Genomic DNA, 21,525 nt, shown 5'->3' on the forward strand with positions numbered 1-21,525 from the left:
TTGAATGCGGACGTGCGTCAATGTGTGATTCAGCAAGCCCCAGGGTCTAGACACCTGCTCTGACTTCCTGCTGATGGGATGGACCACTACATCAACTTTTAAAATTGTGACGCAGCAGTGATTTTTTTTAGCGATTTTGTAGTGAATTCAGGGGCCACCACTGTGGCAACTTTCACTGTAGCAAGTTTCTGTTTATGTTGCTTGGTTTGATCACATGTAGGCTTCCGTGCCACAATAAAGTAGCCTTTTTGTGATCTCTGTGAAGAAAAGTATACCGTAATGTTTGGGACAAATGGCTTCACAAGTGTTTGTGATTAGTGTTCAGTTACTTCCTTAGCGCAAGTATGAGAGCTTTCAGAATGTGGTCATTATTCTAGGCTTTTGACTGCCTTTGGACTCTATTATTGGTGCTTGTCATGAGGACCTGAGTTGTGTTGCCAACGAACATCAAGGAAGCCTGGCTGAGAAATAAGAAAAAACAAAACAAACAACAAAAAAGAAAAAAAAAAAGACAGTTTACATAGGGCAAACCTTAGGCTTACCAAAATCAACAGTTTGGAACATCATTAAAAACATTTCAGGCCAGCCCCCTAGTGGACAGGACGCCGGCGTCCTGAGATTGCTCAACTCAGACATTCAGTGCTTCTGCAACCAAACGATGAGTGCAAATGAATTCTGTGTTCTAGCTTTATCAGTAGACAATACATGACAACAAAGCCAAATATGGAGTTTCTAAGTGACACCACTGCCGTGTGGTTTGTCTACTTATCAAGCTAGAACACAGAGTTTGTTGTTTCCACTCGTAGTTTGGTTGCAGGAGCACTGAAGTCTGACTTGGGCAATGTCAGGACCCTGGATACGCATCTGAAACTAGCATGATACTGAACAATTGTATTTGGGACTAACTAATAGGCCTAGCTGTTACTATAGTGGCATTGTTAGTATACCCTGGGCAGTGTTAGCATAGTGGCTTGTAGTTGCCTGCTTGTTAAAATTCAAACCACTCACAATGAAATTGAGTGTCTTTCAAGAAGGTTACAAAATTCATATGCTGTAGTGTAAGAGTTCATAGGTGGCTCAGTCATGTGTTATGTTTGATGCACCAGTTTACCATAAAGCTAGAATATTGTCAACATTGTTCTGATGGTGGAATATTATTTTATTGTACATAATGTGGGGTATTGGTATATCCATGGAATATACTTATCATTTAGGACATGGACAATAGTCATTCAAATTTACTGTGTGCTGATATGTGCTAGATGAATGTAACATTTTGTAAAATGTCATCCCATCCCCATGCAACAAAAATTACATACTGTAGAGTACAGAAAAACATACAAGAATGATGAATGATTACATATGTAGGTACGTGTGCCACAGTGTGTCACAATGTTTTTGCATTATTTTTCAATGTGATATCAACGTGTTATCTTAAACCATCATAAAAAGCTAATTTATATCCTTTATATTGGACAAAAGCATTTTATTACATTTTAGAGAGGTTTTGGATAGGTTAACCAAACCCTAGTTCTAACCCTAATCATAATATTGTTCCCTTGGAGTCATCAAATAACAAATGATATGTCATTTGTCCACTAATTGGATGAAATTCTACTGATGAGATCTCAAAAACTATTAGAAAAACTAAGTATCATTAATTTCTAAACACATAAATGTGTTTGATTTATTATGAAGAATGCATTACATTGAAAAATATTTTAAAAATAGGGTTATGATGGTACATCCGAACATTGAACCATTTTGGATCATCCAAAATGAAAGCCTAATCCTCACGATAACCCCAAGGTCCTAAACATAACCCAAATCTTGACTCAACCCTAAAGGCTTCCGTATTCCTAACCCTAATCGTTCTGGAGTTCTACTGGATGTAATCGTCCAGGATTTGTTCAGAATTAATGTTTTCTCAGCTTGTGGCACATTGCACATGAAAACAATTAATTTTTTGTTCTACAGTTCCTTGTTTAGCAGTTAATTGGGAAGGTCTATAAAGGAACTAGCTACAGGCCATTTTCTTTTGACCAAACATGTTGTTTCATTAAATGCAAAGATGTTTGAGATGCATGCATATTTTTTAAAAATGCATGGTTTCAGAAGCAGGTTTCCTGTTGAAAACAAATAACATCTGTAGCCTCTTAGGTAATGTTCCAGTTAAGATTTAAACGGACCTGTTATAGAGGCGATATTCCAACTCCAATTCCAATATGGAGATGGTGTTTATGGTCCAGTAGGTGACACTCTTTCCACCTTTTCAAAGATCCAAATTTATATTTTAAATATTTTTAGGACAGTATTATATATTGTTTAAATAATCTTTCTTTTCATTCTTTTTTGTTTTTCTCAAAAAATATACATCAGACACACATATATTTAGCAGCATATTAAGCATCATTGCTGCAGCTTAAACAATTCATATTTGTACTTCCACCAAGAACGTGGTCTCTGCATTCCTATAAAATTAACGTAAGACGGTCATGTACACTATTCCCCCAACAAAATGCAACGAAATCTAACAAATAAGAGGTTGATCGGATTTGCTACTGATAATTTAACCCTAGTGATATGCAGACAGAAGATATGAGTTCTGGTAGATAATGGTACATTGATCCTGTGGATCAAAAGATGCATCTCTTGTTGCCAGCCAGTCACACAAGTGTGTAATCAAGTGCTGCTGTCATGCTGAGATAAGGAACAGCGTACTGCATGCAGTATCTTCTGACTGAAATTTCCAAGATTGTGTACGAGGTAAAGTGAACTTCTTGAAAAATGCAATTTCAACCAATCAAATGTAACAGAGGATATGATGTGATAATACCTCTTGTATCTTATAGGGTGTAGAAGAGGGAAACAAGCCAGCATTGAAATAATAATAATTAGATTGCGCTACAGTATCAGTTAGCTGCTTCGTGGATCCAGTAAGACAGTTGGTCTATTGTAGCAGCCTTATGCCTTTTTCAGTTCTCCCCAAGACTAGAAAAAAGATAAAGACACTACTTTAAATTCAAACCCCTTTTTCTTTGATGTATATGTAATATTGGGGGTTTGGAAATACCCTTCATAGGTAGGCCCAAAAAAAAGTGTGCAACAAGGCCGGCACATATTCAAACAGATGAAGACGGTGCAGGATAAAAAAGTTAATTGTTTGTTAACAAATCACTGGGACCATTGAAACGGCATATGGGTGTGTTGAAAGTAACACAAAAAGTGTGTTTGATATTAATGCATCCTTTTTGAGTGTGTAGTTAACATTTAAGATGGAGTCTATGAAATGCTGTGTACCCTGGGGACTCAAAACTAGCTGGCTCACTACCGTGTCTTTCCATGGAATCTGAATCAAGCACACAGCCTGCAGGTCAGGCCTTCCAAAAATTATATTGTCTCCCTGCGGTGATGTCACAACTTCTTAAAACAGAATCACGCCCATTGAAGGGTCTCCCTGTGTGGCGTTTTTCAAAGCTGTGCATAACGACAGGAGTTGCGGTGCAAAATAATTTACTGTTCACTTTTATTGTAACTTTACTTTTTTACCTTTTTATATTTACATAAAGTTCAAATGAAACACTGAGGCAGTTATTAGGTGCATGCATTTCAATTAAAAAAAAAACACTTTAAATTGATATCTGAAAATACTGTCACTGTTAAAAAAAAAACTGTCTCCAAATATAATTCAACAGCAAATAAATGGCTTCTTTTTCTATTTCATTTACTCAAACAGTGTTATAGATCAGTCACATGGGTTTTTGAGCCAGTTTTGTCTGCTGTGGATTTGTGAGACACTGGAAGTATGTATAGAGTGGGATGAGTGTTCAGTGTGTGTTTAAAAAAAAAAAAAAAAACCCCTCCATGACACACAGAGCTTGTACACAGTCCTGGGACTGTAAGCTGCAGTAAGAAAACGGTCAGAGAAACATGTTAAAACGATTGCTTACGCAAGGTCGCAGGTTCAGAAAGTTTAGAAACTGCTGTTCAATTGGCCAGAAGCCCCTGGAAAAAGAGAAAAGGGAGGGTACCTCCCTCCTGAAAAGACTGAAATCAGGAATGAAAATCTTTCCCGGAAATGTGAACAGAAGAGAACAGCAGAACCTGTCCTCGAAAATAAAGTGCTGTCGGCCAAACCCTTTGTATCTTGGTGTGGCTTAATCACTGTTCTTCTTGTGTTTCCCCATTCTACAGATAAGGACATTCTAAGGAATGGGAATCTGGTAGCAAATGCCTTGTGAACTGCTGCCTGATTTATATGCTGGTGTTCTCTCCTGGAAATGCAAAGATTCGGGCCTGTATTCTTAAAGAGCCTCTGGGTATGAACATTGCTCTAAGATCAGACTTCCCTCTTTCACGTCCAACCCTTATCCATTTTAAGTCGAAATACTGAACTCCTTCTCTGAGGCACTGTAAGATTATGGACCTTAGATGTAAAATTTTGCCTGGTGTAAAATGTCAGTTGTGGTGACCTACAAGCACGGATTCGCAAAGAGGTGAAACAAGTGGTAGGCATGGCCTCTTTTATGTTCAAGACAAAGAGGTTAGTGCTACTTTCTAGGGCAAGACATTTTAAAAAGAATAGAATAAAAAAAACTCCCAAAGTGATTTTTGCTTCTTAGAATGTTCAGGAAAGAATATGAGGGAATGTGAGTTTGGATGTTCTTCATCGCTTGTTATCATCAAATTATAATTGTGTTCTATCAATAATTAATCTTCTCTTGTAATGTGGACAGTACCCATATTGGGTTGGCCAGAACAATTCCAGGAATTATAATCAGTTTTAACAACTTTTTACGACGTTGCTAAACTGGTAAATATTATTTGACTAGTCAAAGTAGACCTGTACTATTTTTTGTGTTGAAATATTCAAATGAACGAAAGGAACATGAAGAAATTTTAGCATGAAAAAATATTCATATTTGTGACTGTACTTTAGGGGTGGCAAATCTTACCTCAGCAGACTCCTGCTTAACCCCATGTACCTGCTCAATTTACCCCCCCCCCCTCCCCCCCCCAGGCCAAGCTCAGGTACTAAATGTTCTTTTTAAATTCATTGATCAATCACTAAGTGTATTGATTTAGTGTGACTATATAAAGTACACCTGCCAGCCTGTTGACAGATAGAAGCACATTCTCCCTGTGACAGCTGTAATAAATGTATTTTAAAATTGGGTTACCTTACTACCCTGTATCCCCTGACGCAGCCATAAATTCATAACAGTTTCTTTTCTGTTCTTCTCTTTTTCCCGAGTAACTTTTCCTTTTGCACTTAGACTGAATAACATACTCATGAAACCTGGTCAAACAGACTACTGACAGAAAATATAAATGACCTCACAGTAGATTGACAGAAACTGCTTTTGGGCGGGGCCGGACGGCAGGCCCTCAAAACATCCAAGGCCTGCCTGTCATAGAAAGGGCATAAATCTAGGCCTACACTTCTAAAATACTGTCTGAAGCCCCACCTGACAGAGACACAAGAGGGAATGAGTTAGGTGGTTAAAACTAGTCGTGAATTCAAAACCTGCATTCTGCTTGTTTTATCTATTTATATATTTTTGCCTATCCATTCGGCCAGGTAGATCTTTTGGTTTCTTCATCAGGGCTGACCTGGAGAGTCTGCACTGGACTGTTCAGCCAATGAGAAGAGGGAGGGGAGGAGGGAGGAGGGAGGGGGGAGGGGGGAGGGGGGAGGGGAGGTTAGGTAGCCAGACGAAGAGATTTTGTAAGAATTTGATGAGGACACCTGTGTGTGCAAACACCCCAACTCTTAAGAGCAAAAAAAGAAAAGAAAATATGGTTTAAAAATTGGTTCAGAAAATATCATTCTTACGCCTGTGATACATCACACACGGTTGGAAAAATGTCTTGATGGCTGGCTGGAGCTTGGGCCTGGGACCGCGAGGCCAAACGGAGAGACCTCCGCACCGCGCGCAATCGTGGAACCGGGAGAGGGACGCCGTCCTCCCGCCACAAATGCGGTCTCGCTTCCTGTAGCCGCCGCTTAGACAATTCAGCACTGTTGTTCTGGACAGCGGGACTTGAACCCGTGCGCTAGCGGACGCGGGACGAGGCGTCCGCTCCGGGCCAAAGCAGACGGAGCGGCTGCCAGCGCGTCCATCAGCACTGGGACCGCGCGTTCCCGGGGGCCGGAAGCGAGGCCAAACCAAAACGAAGAACAAACAGAGAGGAGAGCGGAGGAGGAGGAGGAGGAGGAGGAGGAGGAGGGGCGGAGAGAGGGGTCCGTTTGCATGGCCCCCTGCTTGTGCGCATGCTGAAAAAACTGCCGCACTGTGCTCCCTTTCAATAATTAAAAATACAGCAATATGTGGAGATAAATTATATCACACATTTCTGAAAAAATATTGCAGTACTTTTATGCAATATATGGCCACATATAAAATGACTGCGGCTTTAAAAACATAGCAATATTTTTAAAAAATAGAATAGAAAAATTGGCCTGAAACATATTTATCATTTCACCTTCTGCATATTTATAAAAATGTATTAAATCCTTTATTTAACCAGGGAAGGTCCATTGCGAGCATGTTTTGCCCTGGGAGAAATGCCAGTGAGGGAGAACAGGGGAAAAGGCCCTGGAGCAGTTTCTTTTTTTGGGGGTTTAAGGGCTTTGCTTCAAGGGCCCAACAACAGAGTTCTTTCTTTTCATGTCCAACTTCATCTCTCCAGATACAAGTCAGCATCCCTATATGCCCACCAGGGGCTTAAACCAGCAACCCTACAGTTGCCAGTCAAACACCCTGCCACTAGGCTACTATTCTAGTAGTTTTTAAATCATTGGTCATACTTGATAAAGTGTTAATGAAGAACAAGAGGAACCTTTATTGTCATTTATTTCCCAAAGTCCTGCATTTCTGCCTTTCTCTAAATCTAGAGTGTGGAGGTGAATCATCCTTCAAACGAAGCATTTTCATTGTCTTACGCAAGACCTTTGGTTTGTTTCCCACAGACCACTTCAGAGAGCTCGGCAGTCTAAAGTACTGTAACTTCCTTGTTAGGAACACTTCAGTTTGTGAAGATTATCATTACAGTTTGGGAGAAACGGAGTAGTGTGCCAATGTAGAATTGAGAGACGTGGTAATTAATTCATAAAGAACATAATGTTGAGACAAAATGCAGAAAGAAAATTCATTTTGAGGATTTTAATACAAATGGCAAGCTGTGTGATTATGTCTGTAGGAGGGACACCACACAGGTGTTCCTTAAGCTAATATATCGCTTCAAAGCTGGTCACAATGAGCGTGCGGCTGTCAAATTGAGGAATCACAGGACCGTCCGTTTGACAAGACCGTCTGCATTCCTGTATAGATATCTGTGCAAGTTCTGGAATACGCTCCTTCAAGCTTTCACTGTTACATAACACTCACAGAAGCGTAAGACTGAAACTTGTCTCAGTGCCAGGACCCACATTATCATTTTTTGGCCACTGTAATGTAAGATAACTCCCCCTCCTCTGTCCCTCTACTGTTCCGCTTTTGCCTCTCAATTGTCCCTCTAGTGTCACTCTCCTGCTGCTCTATTGCCTCTCTACTATATATCTACTGTTGCTCTAGGGTATCTCTACTGTATCTATACTGTTGCTCTAGGGTATCTCTACTGTATCTATACTGTAGCTCTAGGGTATCTCTACTGTATCTATACTGTTGCTTTACGGTAACTCTCCTGTTGCTCTATTGCCCCTCTACTGTACCTGTATTTTTGCTCTAGGGTAACTCCACTGTTGATCTATTTCCCCCCTACTGTTCTTCTACTCTCCTTCTCCGTAACTGTGTCTTATGGTCTCATAAAATAACACAGTTAATGCTTAAAGAAGAAACTAACCTGAATTCAGAACGAAGGTGTGCCAGAATGTGTTTAAAACACACATAACAGGTGATTACTACAAACACCTCCCATACAGCTTTCGGTGTTGAAACCTAGCAGTACAGTATTTCACAACATAAAAGCTGTTTTTTTCCCTCCAAGTGGACCAGAGCTCATACAGTTTCCGATAATATTTAAATATAAAAACAAAAGAGGAATTTAAATTTTAAAGCATCATCTTGAAAGTACAGCTGAAAACACATCATGCAGAAACTGGTCATGTGGGAGAGGCGACAATGCCACTGTTTTCCTGTCTGATGGTATTTTTTACATGCACACTTAGACTAGAGGCAGAAAGTCACATGACACAGGTTAGCAGTGAAATAATGTGACTGAATAATAATAAACACTGAATAACGTGACCACTGCAAAATACTCGAATCATCTTGTTTAACCCTTTCAGGTATAAGATCACAGATGTGTGATTGCAATGCTCTTATCTGAACATTCTAATGCTGATGTAACAATTAATACTGGTAACTGAAACCAATGTTTCTGGAACACTGACTTAGAATTTTGAATATACATTCCAAAACACTTAACTCTTCATACTCTTCTAATTACCATGAGGGGACATCATACACTTTCTCAGTTCTAGCCAGGCCGAAATAGACCATTCGTATGTCGATCCGGGAGAGCGCTGGTCTGACACGTACTGTCATCTGTTGCCAGTCAGTGCCGTGCGGTTTTGCGCAGTTGTGATTCCTCGTGAAGTGAATAGTGATATCTTTCCTGTAAGCCACAGGTTCTGTAGTTCATAGAAAGCCTCTGTTTCCTCCTACATGTTTCCTTTTGCTGACCACAACTGTCGTCACCAGAAAACCCCTTCGTACCATTCGTTAGCCCGTTGAGGCCAAAACTCTGCAAACTCACAGCTGAATGTCTAAATATAACATATTAAACATGGTTGCACAAGCTTATCTGATGCAGATTCATATACATTTCAGCTCAGTCCCGAAGAGCAATTGAAAGTACCAATCGGCTTAATGATGGGCTGAAATAACATAGGGCTGAAATGTTGCGGTGTAATGTAATGTAATTCCTGTGCGTACAGAAGTGCATGCTAATTGGGGCGAGGATGCTAATTTGGTGATGGATGATAAATAATACAAATAAATGCTCACACCTGTTGGTTACCTGGCAACCCTTAGCAGTATCTCCTCAATGTCTCCAGAGCTTTGGCTTGGCTCAGCGTTGCCTTCGACATGCTAAATCCTGAGATCTGTAAAGATGCAGTGAAGAACATCCTGGTCTTTTACGCTCACTCACTATCTGATGAAATTTCCTGGAAATATAAAAAATACTATAAGCACACTTTCTGAGTTCTGTTGAAAACCAACAAAGGAGGTCAATTATAAGAAGGGAAGGAGAAGTATCAAGTGAAGATGCATTTCCTGAAATATATCACATTTGATCTTGGTGTTTTACTACTTATAGCCTTATGTGGTAAGCCAGTTATTCAGACCACATTACACATACATATTTGTGCAATGTATACATTTCAAGAGATGTAATTGTTCTTCAAAATGAACATTTTTAACAAAAGTTATACCTGGTAGTGTAGTACAATGGCTGAGGCACAGTGACTGATTTTTATTTTTATTTTAAACTCTTTTTGCGGTTGTAGGTTCAAATTCCAGGAGAGGAGAAGCTGGCCATTAACACCTGAACTGTTTCAGTAGCTGTCCAGATGCATATATTCATTTGTGAAGAAAAAGGCTGTGCAAGCCACTCTGGAAAAGGTGCTTGCTATGAAAATTAATAATAACAGGAATACTGAGAATGTGAGCAAGGATGTTCTGTGGTCAGCCATTTGGTGTCTGATGTTAAGACTGCTCATGAATGTCTGCTTTGCTTTGACCAGTTTGTTGATATACAAACAGGCCAGACTCAACACCATGACTCAACCACCCCCCCCCCCCCCCGCCACACCTCATCACAATTGACACCCCTAGTTAAGCACGTATGCTCTGGCGAATGTGTTCACTAGTTCGCCAGCTGTACACAACAGAGGAAGCAGCTACGCATGTGCTGGTAGATCACACAGATAAGCATCTGGACTTCCCTGAAATCATCTTCTCTGTAGTTGCAGAAGTTGTAGTAGTATTATTAGCCAACCCCGTGGATGCGACCGTTGTGCTACTTCCACTGCTTTGACGTAAAATGGAAGACTCAGAAACCCAGAAAAAGACATTTGTTCTCTGACTCAGGAGAAATGTAACAAATAATGAAACAGTATTGGCTCTTTTTCACATTAAATGCATAAGGCATCCCATTTAGATGATATTTTCATTATGATGGGTAAGTCTGTCTGTCTGAATGCAGTCTAATTAAAGCTAAATGTTGTCTGAGGTGAATAAGAACTGTCTCTCGTCCTGATGTGTGAGAGTTAGTATATATCTGAAATAACTTTAAATTCATAACGTTTTCACTGAAACGTGTTGCCAGTGGTGGTCCTTGCCTATTTGGTGCCCTAGACAAAATTCAACCGCTCTTCCCCAGAACTTCAAAATGCAATTTAATTTTCTGACATAAATCTATGAAAATATAATTATAAATAGGGGGAAGAATCTCATCACAAATTTGATATTACCCACATTCAATATTTTTCAGCACAGAATTCCAAAGGCCACATTAAAGTGATATTTCACTTAATTTCAATTGTTTCTACATGGGTATTAGCTCCCATTCACTCCCATTCATTTTTTAGCGCTGTGCTTTAAAACTTCATTTTGGCAAGGTCTTGAAAATGGCCAGGAGTGAATGGGAGCTGTGACATGGTGAAGAGATTTAGTTGTTGTTCGATCCAAACATTAGAATGGATAATCCAAGTGTGGTCCAAGCGACTTTGACCATAGTATGATAGTTCGATAGTAGTAGTTCCTGCATCTCAGGAACAGGTGCCCTCCTGGGAGTACAGTCTCCACAGTTTACAGAGAACGGTGTGATTCTCGTGAGAAGCAGTCCTGTGGGCAATAACACATAGTTAATTAGAGAGGTCAAAGGAGAACGAGCAGGCTTGTTCAAGCTTACAGAAGGGCAGTTAAATAATAATAATTAAAAGTAGGAGCGAACGCAAGCATTTTGCTCACACTGAAGACCTCTGTTTGGTTGCATATAAATTGATAAGTTGCACAGAGGAGTGCACTAACTTCACGTGGGTCCGAAATGTCCCCTAGCGACGCCCTGTAAGTACCCTAGCCACACCCTGTAAGTACCCTAGCCATGCCCACCGGCTTAGGCACTACAGCCTACTTCACATAACGTGAGGGAAAGTGAAATCCGTTCCCAATGCGGACAACGGGAACGCACGAGGGACACGTTTTAACGCCAGGCGTAAACACACGGTCGTGGCTTTCCGAATGCGGACTTCTGTTTTTAATGCTAGGAGTAACAGTGTGTGATAATGCGTAATCCTGCGAATACGACGTTTCACATCCTGATGCTCTGAGCACTGTGTCGATCGCATGCCGAGCGCTCTCCCAGCGAAGGCGTGATGTGATGGTACATGTGGCAATAGTGCAGTTTCCTATCACTTCAACTCACATTTCTTCTTTCTGATGGTGACTGAGCAGAGGTTGAGCAACACTGGTTTCAAATAAAATGATGAATATATTTTTTCAAGGAAACTGCAGCAGGTTTCCTATGTGAGGTCATGCTTGAGGTCTGACTCAGTCATTCATTAGATTTATCAGATAAAATTGTACTATAAATAAATAAAGCCATGCTCCCGTAACTTGAATGGCAACAGTGCAAAATCAATCAATCAATAATCCTTTTTTTATATAGCTCAGATAAGAATTTTATCTGTTCTTTTTTTTAATTAAAGGAACAGATAAATTAAGAAGATAAAAAGGCATTAAAAATATTAATAGGAATACAGCAAAGTGCAAAAAAGAGGCAATGAAATAATACCAATTAAAAAAATAAACAATAAAAATAAAATATAATAAAATAAAATAGTTAAAACTGAACCAGTAAAAAAAATGCTAAAAAGACATGTCTTGAGTTCCTTTCTGACACTATATAAGCCCTTAGGCCAGGGGTCCTCAATCTTATCCAGAAAGAGCCGGTGTACATGCAGGCTTTTGTCTTAACCAATCAGTAACACACATGATTCTACTAATTGAGGTTCTCAGCAAACACTCTAGTGGTTGATTAGTAGAAGCAGGTGTGTTACTGCTTGGTTGAGACAAAAGCCTGCACCCTTTCTGGATAAGATTGAGGACCCCTGCCTTAGACCCTCTGGCAGACTATTCCAAAGGCTGGGACCATAGACACTGAATGATGCCCTGCCAAAAGGGCAGTACTGTATCTAGGTATGAGATATAATAGTTTACTGTCAGAGGATCTGAGCCTGTTGTTGGGCACAGACCTTACCTAAGCAAATAAGATAGATAGGGGGTGCTGGGCCACGAAGAAACTGAAGAAGAATTTAAAATCAATCCTAAAACAAACAGGTAGCCAATAAAGAGTTACGTGCGCTCTCTTTTTGGTGGCAAAATTTTGGACTAACTGTAACTTGGACTAACTGTAATATAGATAATGGACAATGACAGACCATAAAAATGGCATTACAGTAGTCAAATCAACTCATAATAAAAACAAGTATTAGTTTCTCAGCACTCTCCTATGTTGAGAAAAGAACACAGTCAGTACAAAAATATGAGAATAAAACAACTGCATGACCTCAACTGTAAAATATATAAACACATCCCCAGGATAAAATTAGCACAGGACTACTTTCACCACAGGTCAGATGACGATAAGAAAAGGATGGTAAAATAAGCAAAATTTTAGGATTTTAAGACTGTTTTAAGACTATTTTAAGAAGTCGGATTGGGAGAAGTTTCCAGCCAGACCCAAAAAAATGATGCAAAGCCTTGGAATTTCCCTTGAGGAAAAAATGTTTACGAATGTCCATTTTTATTTTGGAAATGTAATCTCACATCTGTTTTGCATTAAATGAAATCATTTTTAACAAGGTTGTAAAAAGCTTGTTAGCCCCATCTCTGTCCAGTACATGACACCAGGGACTGAGCTGGATTCTCTTGTGACACATCCAGCTAACACACAAGCTCTCAGTGTATATGCTACCGATTAAGTTTATAAATTATTTAAACTTTACTTTTTGGGCCTTTTAAAATAGATGTCAAGCATGGGTGGTACACCCTGTAAAAGGTGATGTGGACTGCATGTTCTGGAATTTAATAATAATAATAATAATAATAATAATAATAATAATAATAATTATTGTTATTATTATTATTATTATAACTGTTACAGGCAGGCTGCAAAATAAACTGTTAAATGGACTCTGACAGAGCACATTGTGCTCTGAGTGTTTTTGATCCCTATTGGACCCGTTATATAAACTGTTAGAACTGGCTAAGCGCTGGACGTTTTCAGGGGGGGTTGCTGGGGAAACAGACTCCCCATCCTTCCTCACTGCAGTTCTCCTGGCATTGATTTAGCCCGGTTCGGCCAAAACGTGCACGGCGAAAGATATAAACAACCTGGCATGCCAAAGGGAGACCAAAAAAAAAAAAAAAAGTCCACAGGAACCTTGTGCCTGGATGTGTGTAAATGGACTGCATTTATATAGCGCTTTTATCCAAAGCACTTTACAATTGATGCCTCGCATTCACCAGAGCAGTTAGGGCTTAGGTGTCTTGCTCAGGGACACTTCGACACGCCCAGAGCGGGGATCGAACCGGCAACCCTCCGACTGCCAGACAACCGCTCTTACCTCCTGAGCTATGTCACCCCTGTGTGAATGAAATTATTTATTGTGATGTTTGTGCTTGCTTAGGGTGTCAGGCTTACAGAGGTGTTGACCTGGTCAGAGGTTCTCACTTGATCACATGGCTTTGGTTTCCTTGGTAGCGCCCCGGGGTCCATCACCGCATACGTGCACAGGAGAAACATGGTTTAGAATAATGAGAAACGGGCTCCTGAGGTGCCCGGTGCTCGTGTGCGCGGTAACCAGGAACACGTGTTTCCCTCCACGTTACGGGAACGCTGCTGGAAAGTGCGGCAAGCTGATAACATCAAAAACGATCCTGCAAACAGCCGACGCACGACCGGTGTGTGAAGATACAGAAATCTACGGCTGTTTTTGATATGCAGTGAGAAAGAAGGGATTGGAGTGAGTAGATTTGCACACGCACACACACATACACACACACACAATCTCACCCATGCACACACTCATACTCACACACTCAGTCTGTCTCTCTCTCCCTCTTTCTCACACCCATACAAACACACACAATCTCACAATCTCACACCCACACGGCCTTGCACACACTCATGCACACACGCTGTCCAGGTGTAGTTCCCTGTTGCCTCCACACCTCACACACTGGCCCATCCAGCCTCAACCATCCTCCCACCAGCCTCCAACAACCCCCCACATCCCCTCTCTCCCATTAGCCTCTCTCAGTAGCATCATTAGCGCTCCGGTTCGATTCGGAGCTTCCGGTTGCCGTTCGGAAAGCCATCACCACGGGGGACGGCACAAACAGCCCGGAGGAAATCTCAGAAGGTCAAAGGTCACAGTGGGGTCAAACTAACCATCCGCTCTCCGGGGTGATTCATCTCCCCGGGGTGTGCGGCAGGCTGCAGCCGGCTGATTGGACGATTCAGCAGAGGTCAGAGCTGTTGTCTTTAATGAGGGGGTTAAACTGGGGTATCCCTTCTGCACTCAGCACCAGGTCACCCCTGAATTTTAAAAATGGTCAGTGACTGGCAGGAATTTCAGTTGGTGTCCAAAGGGTTTAAATGATCTCAGAGAGAATACTTGACCCAGATCTTGAATGGAAAAGCCTGCAGATGGTAACAGTCAGTCAATTCCCCAGGGCTGATGTCGCTTCATTTTTATGGATGTGAGTGTTGTCCCTGTAGGGAAACCATGGCGACAGGACAGGCAGGACAGTTCCAGCTGCTACCAGGCCTCAGTTATTTAAGGACCGGAGAGGGTATGTCTGGGGTCAGCTGTCCCAAAATGATCTGTACTGCCCCACTGTACCCCCCACCCCACACACACCTGTTCACACACATGCCCATACAAACATACATACACATATGTACACTCACTCTCACGCATACACACACACCTCCTGTGAAATCAGCAGGCTGACCCACAGTGGGAACCCTGTGCCACTGTAATCAGACACTGACCCTTTGTGGGTCTATCCTGGGACAGACCAAAATCACCCCCCTCTCTGAGAAAACGGGAGTTCCCTGCCTTGTGAGGCTTCATATGAGATCTCCCCACATCATTAACCCACCAACCTAAATGTCTCTTGTCCATTCGAGAGACCACAGACAAGAGCAGGTAGGTAGCGTTAGCGCACAAATCTTAGCAGACTGATGGAAAAGTCACTCAGTCCAGCCCAATGAAACTGTCCCCCCTCTGGGTCAAATTGTGCCCAATCCTGCACAGCTCTGCCGGGCTGTGGGCCTTCTACCGGTACCAAATGTTTCTGTCAGATGACCCACCCTTGCCCCAGTTGCGATAATTATTTTTAAAAAATTGTTGAGTCTAACAAAGCTCTCTCAAACATTTAGTGCTAAGCGAAACGCAGCCGTTGGGCCCAGCCGAGCCGCGTTCAGAAGAGCAGCGCGTTGTTTATCTTCCCGGCAGAGCTCGCGCACGAGCCCGCGGTCCCAGCTCGGGGGCCGAGCAAGCGTTCATCTCTGACATCAAAAACCCCGTTTGAAGTTCGGGGGCGGGCGTTCGACAGATCTGCACATTAAAGCAGGGCAGGGCGGCTCGGCGGCGCAGGGCGGCTCGGTGGCACAGAGCGCGCTCTGTGAGCCAGCTTCTCGGGGCTCGCTCCCATCTCTCCCATTAGTGACATGAAACAGGGCGACGTCTTGCCGCCTCCGCGCCCGTCTCTGTGTAACTGAAAGTGCCCTCTCAGAACCCAAGCCTCCAGCCTTCCTCTTCCTCTCCCTCTCCCGGGAGTCCGTGCACTTCTGGGCCTTGTTGTTTTTGGACATCCGCGAGAATCTTGGGCCTTTTGAAGAAAAATATAATTGAGAGGTAATCGGAGACGCTTTCTTTTTTTCTTTTTCTCTTCGCGGTTTTTACGCAATGGTTCAGGGGGAAAATAAAAGTTCAAAGGCAGACTCAGCTGTAGGTAGGCGGGAATATTTCTGTCTGATTACAGTATGAGAAAGATTTTTTAGAAACTGTAACGTTCCTTTGAACCCCAGAGAAGGACATAAACTATGGTGCTGAAGATCTTATGTACGGTAAAATAATAAAAAGGATTTGTAACTTTAGAAGAAGGAAATCACTAGAGGGCGGAACTAGGGAAAGTCAGGAAACTCATAAACATAAAATACATAATCATAAAAATTCACACGTTTCTAATTAAAAGCAAGTTTTATTTACACCATGCTCCAAGAAACAGTGATGTACAATTTTTGCAGAACCATGTTTGTCTCATAAATAATTTAATTCTTCTAATCTTTCATGACTTGTTCACCTTCATCTTAACATCACTCAGATTTTAATTTTGCTATACACATAAGGCAACATTATTTACATCACTTACAAAACTGTACAGACGGCCAAATGGCCAGATGGTTTTACTGTATAACCTTGTGCATCCTGTCTCACACGCTTAACAACTTTAAAAGTCAGTTTCAAAAGTTCATTGTATAGGGTGCCGATTCACTTTCAAATGCAATGTAACAAATGAAATGTGGAAATCCTTGCATTATTCACATTTTGTGGATTTCACAGAATGCTCTAAAGGTCAAGGGTTAATTATACAGAATCCTCATTGGTGACTGTGACATACTTTATGCCCCCTCAAAGTGACCGAAAACAAATATTTGGAACTTCTATTGAATACGAGCTACAAAGAAGATGCCCAAAGTGCTCCAAACCAGCTAAATAAAAGAGGACTGGATAGATGCTCAACAGCAAGGACGATCAAACTAGTGTAAAAAAAAACTCCTTACCCGGACACTTCAAGGCGACTGGCCAGAAATAAGGAACACTAGAGCACATGTCCCTCAGGGCAAAATACACTGTTTCAACGAACAGGGTGGCAGCCGACAGGGTCTAGTGGAGCAGTGCCTGTGAGCTCATCTTAATTTGAGCCGTAGGCACTGCCCTTCTCAGCCTTTCACCCAGGCCAATGCGCTTACAGAGAGCCATGTGGATTTTCAAAGACTTTTCTCTAAATCTGACACGTTTCTGCCGCTGTTTCTCTTTCATAAATCATTCGCGCGCCCTAATCTCACGGTGGAGAAGGAACCCGGCGCAATTTCCCCCCACGAGAGGGAAAATAATCGCAGAATCCGACGGGGCACTTCAGCTGCAGACCAGGGAAGGAAAATAATAATCTTTATACATTAATATTTTGCAGAAAATCCTGGCACCCGCCTCTATATAAACTACACAGCCAATCATAACTCCCTCTATTCCGGTCTGCGCTCCTGAAATATTATATTAAGCTCAGTTATGGCTGCTTTACTACTTTGAGTATCGCAAGCAGGCCATAAATCACTTCCAGATTAATACTTGCAGCATGTTTGCATTGCTGTTTTGCACTGACATCAGAACTGAAAGTCCTGAAATTCAGCAGATAACAATAACCCCATTCCTACACTGTAGCCATGAACATGCGCAAAGCATTTTAATGTCTTAAATTTGCATATAATTTGGTGGAAATATTAAAATATTTAGTTTGGCGCTCACGTTCCAAAGACACTGTGTTCTTCTGAACACTTTCAAACAGTTTGACATTTGAGGCCAGACGGCCTCGTTAATTCCAGCGTGTTACTCCGCTCCCATCCGTTTTCATTCTTTTAAAACTGCTCTTGGATCTGCTCCGTCTATACAAAAAATATTTTTATGTTTAAAAATACAGCGTCTGACACTCATTGTCCAAATAATTATTGGAAAAAAAATATTTTCATACCTCTATTATAAATAATAATAATAATAATAATAATAATAATAATAATAATAATCTGTCATTTGCACTTATTTCTAAAAAGTATCAGTTTTCTCCAGCGATATTTTTTATTTTCCGTGCCTTGTAGGTGTACCTGTGTGTCCTTCAAGACGAACTTCTGAAGAGAGACAGAGAGTGAGAGTGAGAGAGAGAGAGAGAGAGCGAGAGAGTGTGTGAGAGAGAGAGAGAGAGAGAGACGGAGAGACTCTCACAGCGTAGACTCCCAGAATAGGCTTTGATTCAGGCTCCAGCACTGCCAGGTCTCCCTGCTCCTCTCTCTCCAACAGAGGCTGGAGGCAGCGAGCGTCAGGCCCGGGTTTTCCTGCTTTTGTTTTTCCCCCCTCTCGCTTTTTCTGGGGTCAGAGGTCATTGCCTGGTGATTTTTCACTGGAGTGGGAGGGGTGCAGAGACTGGCAAAACTCTCCTGCCAGCTGAGGGGGTGGGGGCTGGGGGGAGGGGCATGTCTGAAATTAGTCTCATCCCACTGGTGATGTCACAATTTGCCACTGATGATTTCCCAACCTTCTGCTGATGATGTCACAGGCCCTCATCCATGCTGACACCCAAGTGCTTCATCACAGTAATGCGGGAGGTGAAGGGGGCAGGAGTTGGCTGGGCCTGCGGGGCTGGCCTGAACTGCTCCACCAGGATCTTCAGCATCTCCTCCATCTTCTGGTCCATCTGCACCACCTTAGGCACCGAGACACACATACAGGATCCATTATATATTACTACTGCTAATATATCCATGATTAATATCACTGGAGGTACTGAGATGCACAGAGAGGAGCCGTATCACTTCTCTGGTACTAATATTTTAATTCATATCACCTTATGAACAGACAGACTGTTGATATACATTACTATGGTAACATATAAGGTTTTAGAGACAGCAGCGGAATACAGAATACTTAGCAGGTCGTCAATCAGAACAAATCCATTATGACATCACAATCAGGATGCTCAACAGATACACAGTACAGCACAGTAGAGAAACAGGAGGCTAATACAGTCAAGTCTGACTGAAGGCTGATACAGATTAGCCTGGGAGCCCCTGCAGGGTTCTACAGAGGTAGCTGAGGTTTGTGCAAGAAGCCGTTTGTGTCACAGTTTCTGACACGGCGCCCTCGCAGGTGTGCCACGCCACAGAGAGACGTCTCAGAACACCGGAGAGAAACCAGCCACATGCAGATCAAAACGCAGACGTGCGCAGCAGCCAAAAACGACATCGTTTGCCACTTCACACGCCCGCACTTCAAACGCCACACCTGACATCAAAGCCCCCCCTCCTCCTGTCTCATCAACATCCTACACCTTAATGAATCAAAACAGGTATAATATTGGAATATGAGTCCAACACGTTGCTTCCATAAAAAAATAAATCTTGCCCTCCCCTTCAAAAAAACATTTTCACAAGTCAATCAAAAATATTAACAATATTTGCTCACGGTTATTCAAAACCCGAATACCAGCATGCTGTATGTAGAGAAGGTTGGCAAAGGGCCTAAATCAGATAAGAAATAGCAATAAATAATAAGTGACTGGTGTGAACCGGGGCCCGTGTCCTAGACAGTTTCCTCAGCCAGACCCAGTACAGCTCTGTTACGTGTAAAACTGGCAGGAAACAGTTAAAGGGACGGAAGCCCGTGTCCGCTTCATCAATCTTCCTTCGGTATAATAGACACAGAAGTTCCCCCCCCCTCTGCTAATATGTGCTGTGCGTTCTGGCACAAAATGGCCACCATGCATCGCCCAGGTGTGGGGGCTACACATTTTCAGTGGTTGAGTTTCCCCTCTCTACTGAAAAGCACTGTGAGATCATGAGAATAATAGGCGTTGCATACACACAGCAGCGTCTCTTACTGAATATTATGGACACACTTTGAACCCGTGACTGTGATAACCTGACAATAATCAGGGGTGTAATTGGCTGTAATGTCAACCAATGAGGGGGAAGACTTCAGTTGATGGGGACAGTGCAAATCTCATCACAAAAGAACCAAAAATATTAAACCCACCCTGCCCTGGGCAGGATAAGATGGGTATCGTCCTACCACCGCAGACTCCTGGTTTACGTTAGCCACAGACACAGCTGAGGACGGACCCATGTTTATTTTATTATGGGCTGATTCCACAGATACGTCATTGGTTTTCCAATTTCGTCAGCCTGTCGACCATCTGAGCCCCTGGAACACTCGTGCGTTTTTCTCATCGCTTGTTATACACGAGAGACGCGAAGAGTCTGTTTAAAAGCAACAGTCATTTCAAGGAAGACACGCAGCATGCGATGACTGTAGAAAGCCACTGCACAGACCACACCAGACGGCCAAACTACTGCAGGGCAGGCAGACGGAACGCTGTGCATTCGAGCAGCGTAATCGCTGCTCATGCCCAACGTATGATTAGAAGAACAGGCGACGTAGAAAAAAAAAAAAGAGAGAGATCTCTCCAACTACCGTCTCTGACCGCTGAGAGATGTCTGCACCCCAGAGAAGAAAGAAATCTCTCCGCCTGGCGTAAGCTAAATATAAATCCGTGTCGTAAATATGTCTGAAAGCGCTCCCGAGTCATCTGCATTCCAGCCAAATTTCTCCTTTCTTTTTTTCCCCCATTTTTTTTTTTCCCGGGGATGAAAAAAAAAAACCGCTTTCATTTTCTCTCGCTGAACCATCTGACCTACAAAGACCAGCGAAGACTGAAGAAAAACAAAACAAGAGACGCCGTGTCTGCATCATTTATCACTCCCCCCGCTCACTGTAACGTTGTCCGTTCGTTTCTTCCCTCTTTTCCGTGGAGCGCTCCACGCTAGATTCTTTTCATCTTTAACCACCCACCCCTCCCAACCGCCACATTTAGACGAGCAGGCAAGATCCTGGCCTGAGGGACCAGTGCCCCTCCCCAATATGATATGAGGGCAGGTGACCCCCCCCCCCCCCATAACCCCCCCCCAGCTCCCACTTGAGCTGTCTCCAAGAAATAGCACAGACAACATTATCAGATTGACGAACAACCCAACCCCCACTGTTCCGAGGACAGCCGCATCCATTACCCCACCCCGCCACCAACCCCTAGCTGTTTCACACCCCACCCTCACTCCACCCGTATGGGAGCATGCAGCAAGACCTTGAATAACCCGATTAAGTGAAAAATATATATGAAATTCAATTCAACATTCATTCATTGGCAAGTCCTCATAAGACATTATGAGAGCAATTTTCAGTTCACAAACCACGTTTCACTTAATTTCCTGAATTGGCAGAACTATAATGGAATTGACCCTATTTTTCAGAGATGGCGTTTTCTTAAACCACTATTCCTAAAACCATTCCCAAATTCCGGGGCGTAGCCAACAGGTGACCCCCTTCAGACCTCGGTGTCTGTAGGCGCGGGACCGTAGGCCTGGCGAACGGAGCCCTTTGTCCTTTGTTTAAGGACACACTGGAGCTGTAAAGGGGAAAAGGCGCAATAAAAAGCCTAATTTATGCCGTCGGATCGTAAAAACATCCACGCACACAGCCGGTGTGCTGTTGAACACGCGGAGATTATGCGCTTATCAGGCTAATGGCAGGCAGATTAAGAAATATCCATCTTGTGGAATGAGAACATTACATTCAAGGGGGGGGGGGGGGGGGGGGGGAGGGTGAGAGACAGTGGCGCC

The 21,525-nt window shown here is 42.6% G+C and overlaps 1 protein-coding gene across 1 annotated transcript in view; it reads right to left on the reverse strand.

The window, feature by feature from the left end:
• Nucleotides 1-17,894: 17,894 nt before the first annotated feature.
• kcnq1.2 (potassium voltage-gated channel, KQT-like subfamily, member 1.2) overlaps nucleotides 17,895-21,525 on the reverse strand; it is a 130,560-nt gene continuing 126,929 nt past the window's right edge. The window contains exon 20 of the mRNA XM_035425258.1: nucleotides 17,895-18,557. Within this exon, the coding sequence (XP_035281149.1) occupies nucleotides 18,405-18,557 (153 nt within the window). The 3' untranslated portion in view covers nucleotides 17,895-18,404. The remainder of the gene's footprint in view (nucleotides 18,558-21,525) is intronic.

The sequence above is a fragment of the Anguilla anguilla genome, chromosome 7 (assembly GCF_013347855.1).
Source record: "Anguilla anguilla isolate fAngAng1 chromosome 7, fAngAng1.pri, whole genome shotgun sequence".
In the NCBI taxonomy this organism is placed as follows: Eukaryota; Metazoa; Chordata; class Actinopteri; order Anguilliformes; family Anguillidae; genus Anguilla; species Anguilla anguilla.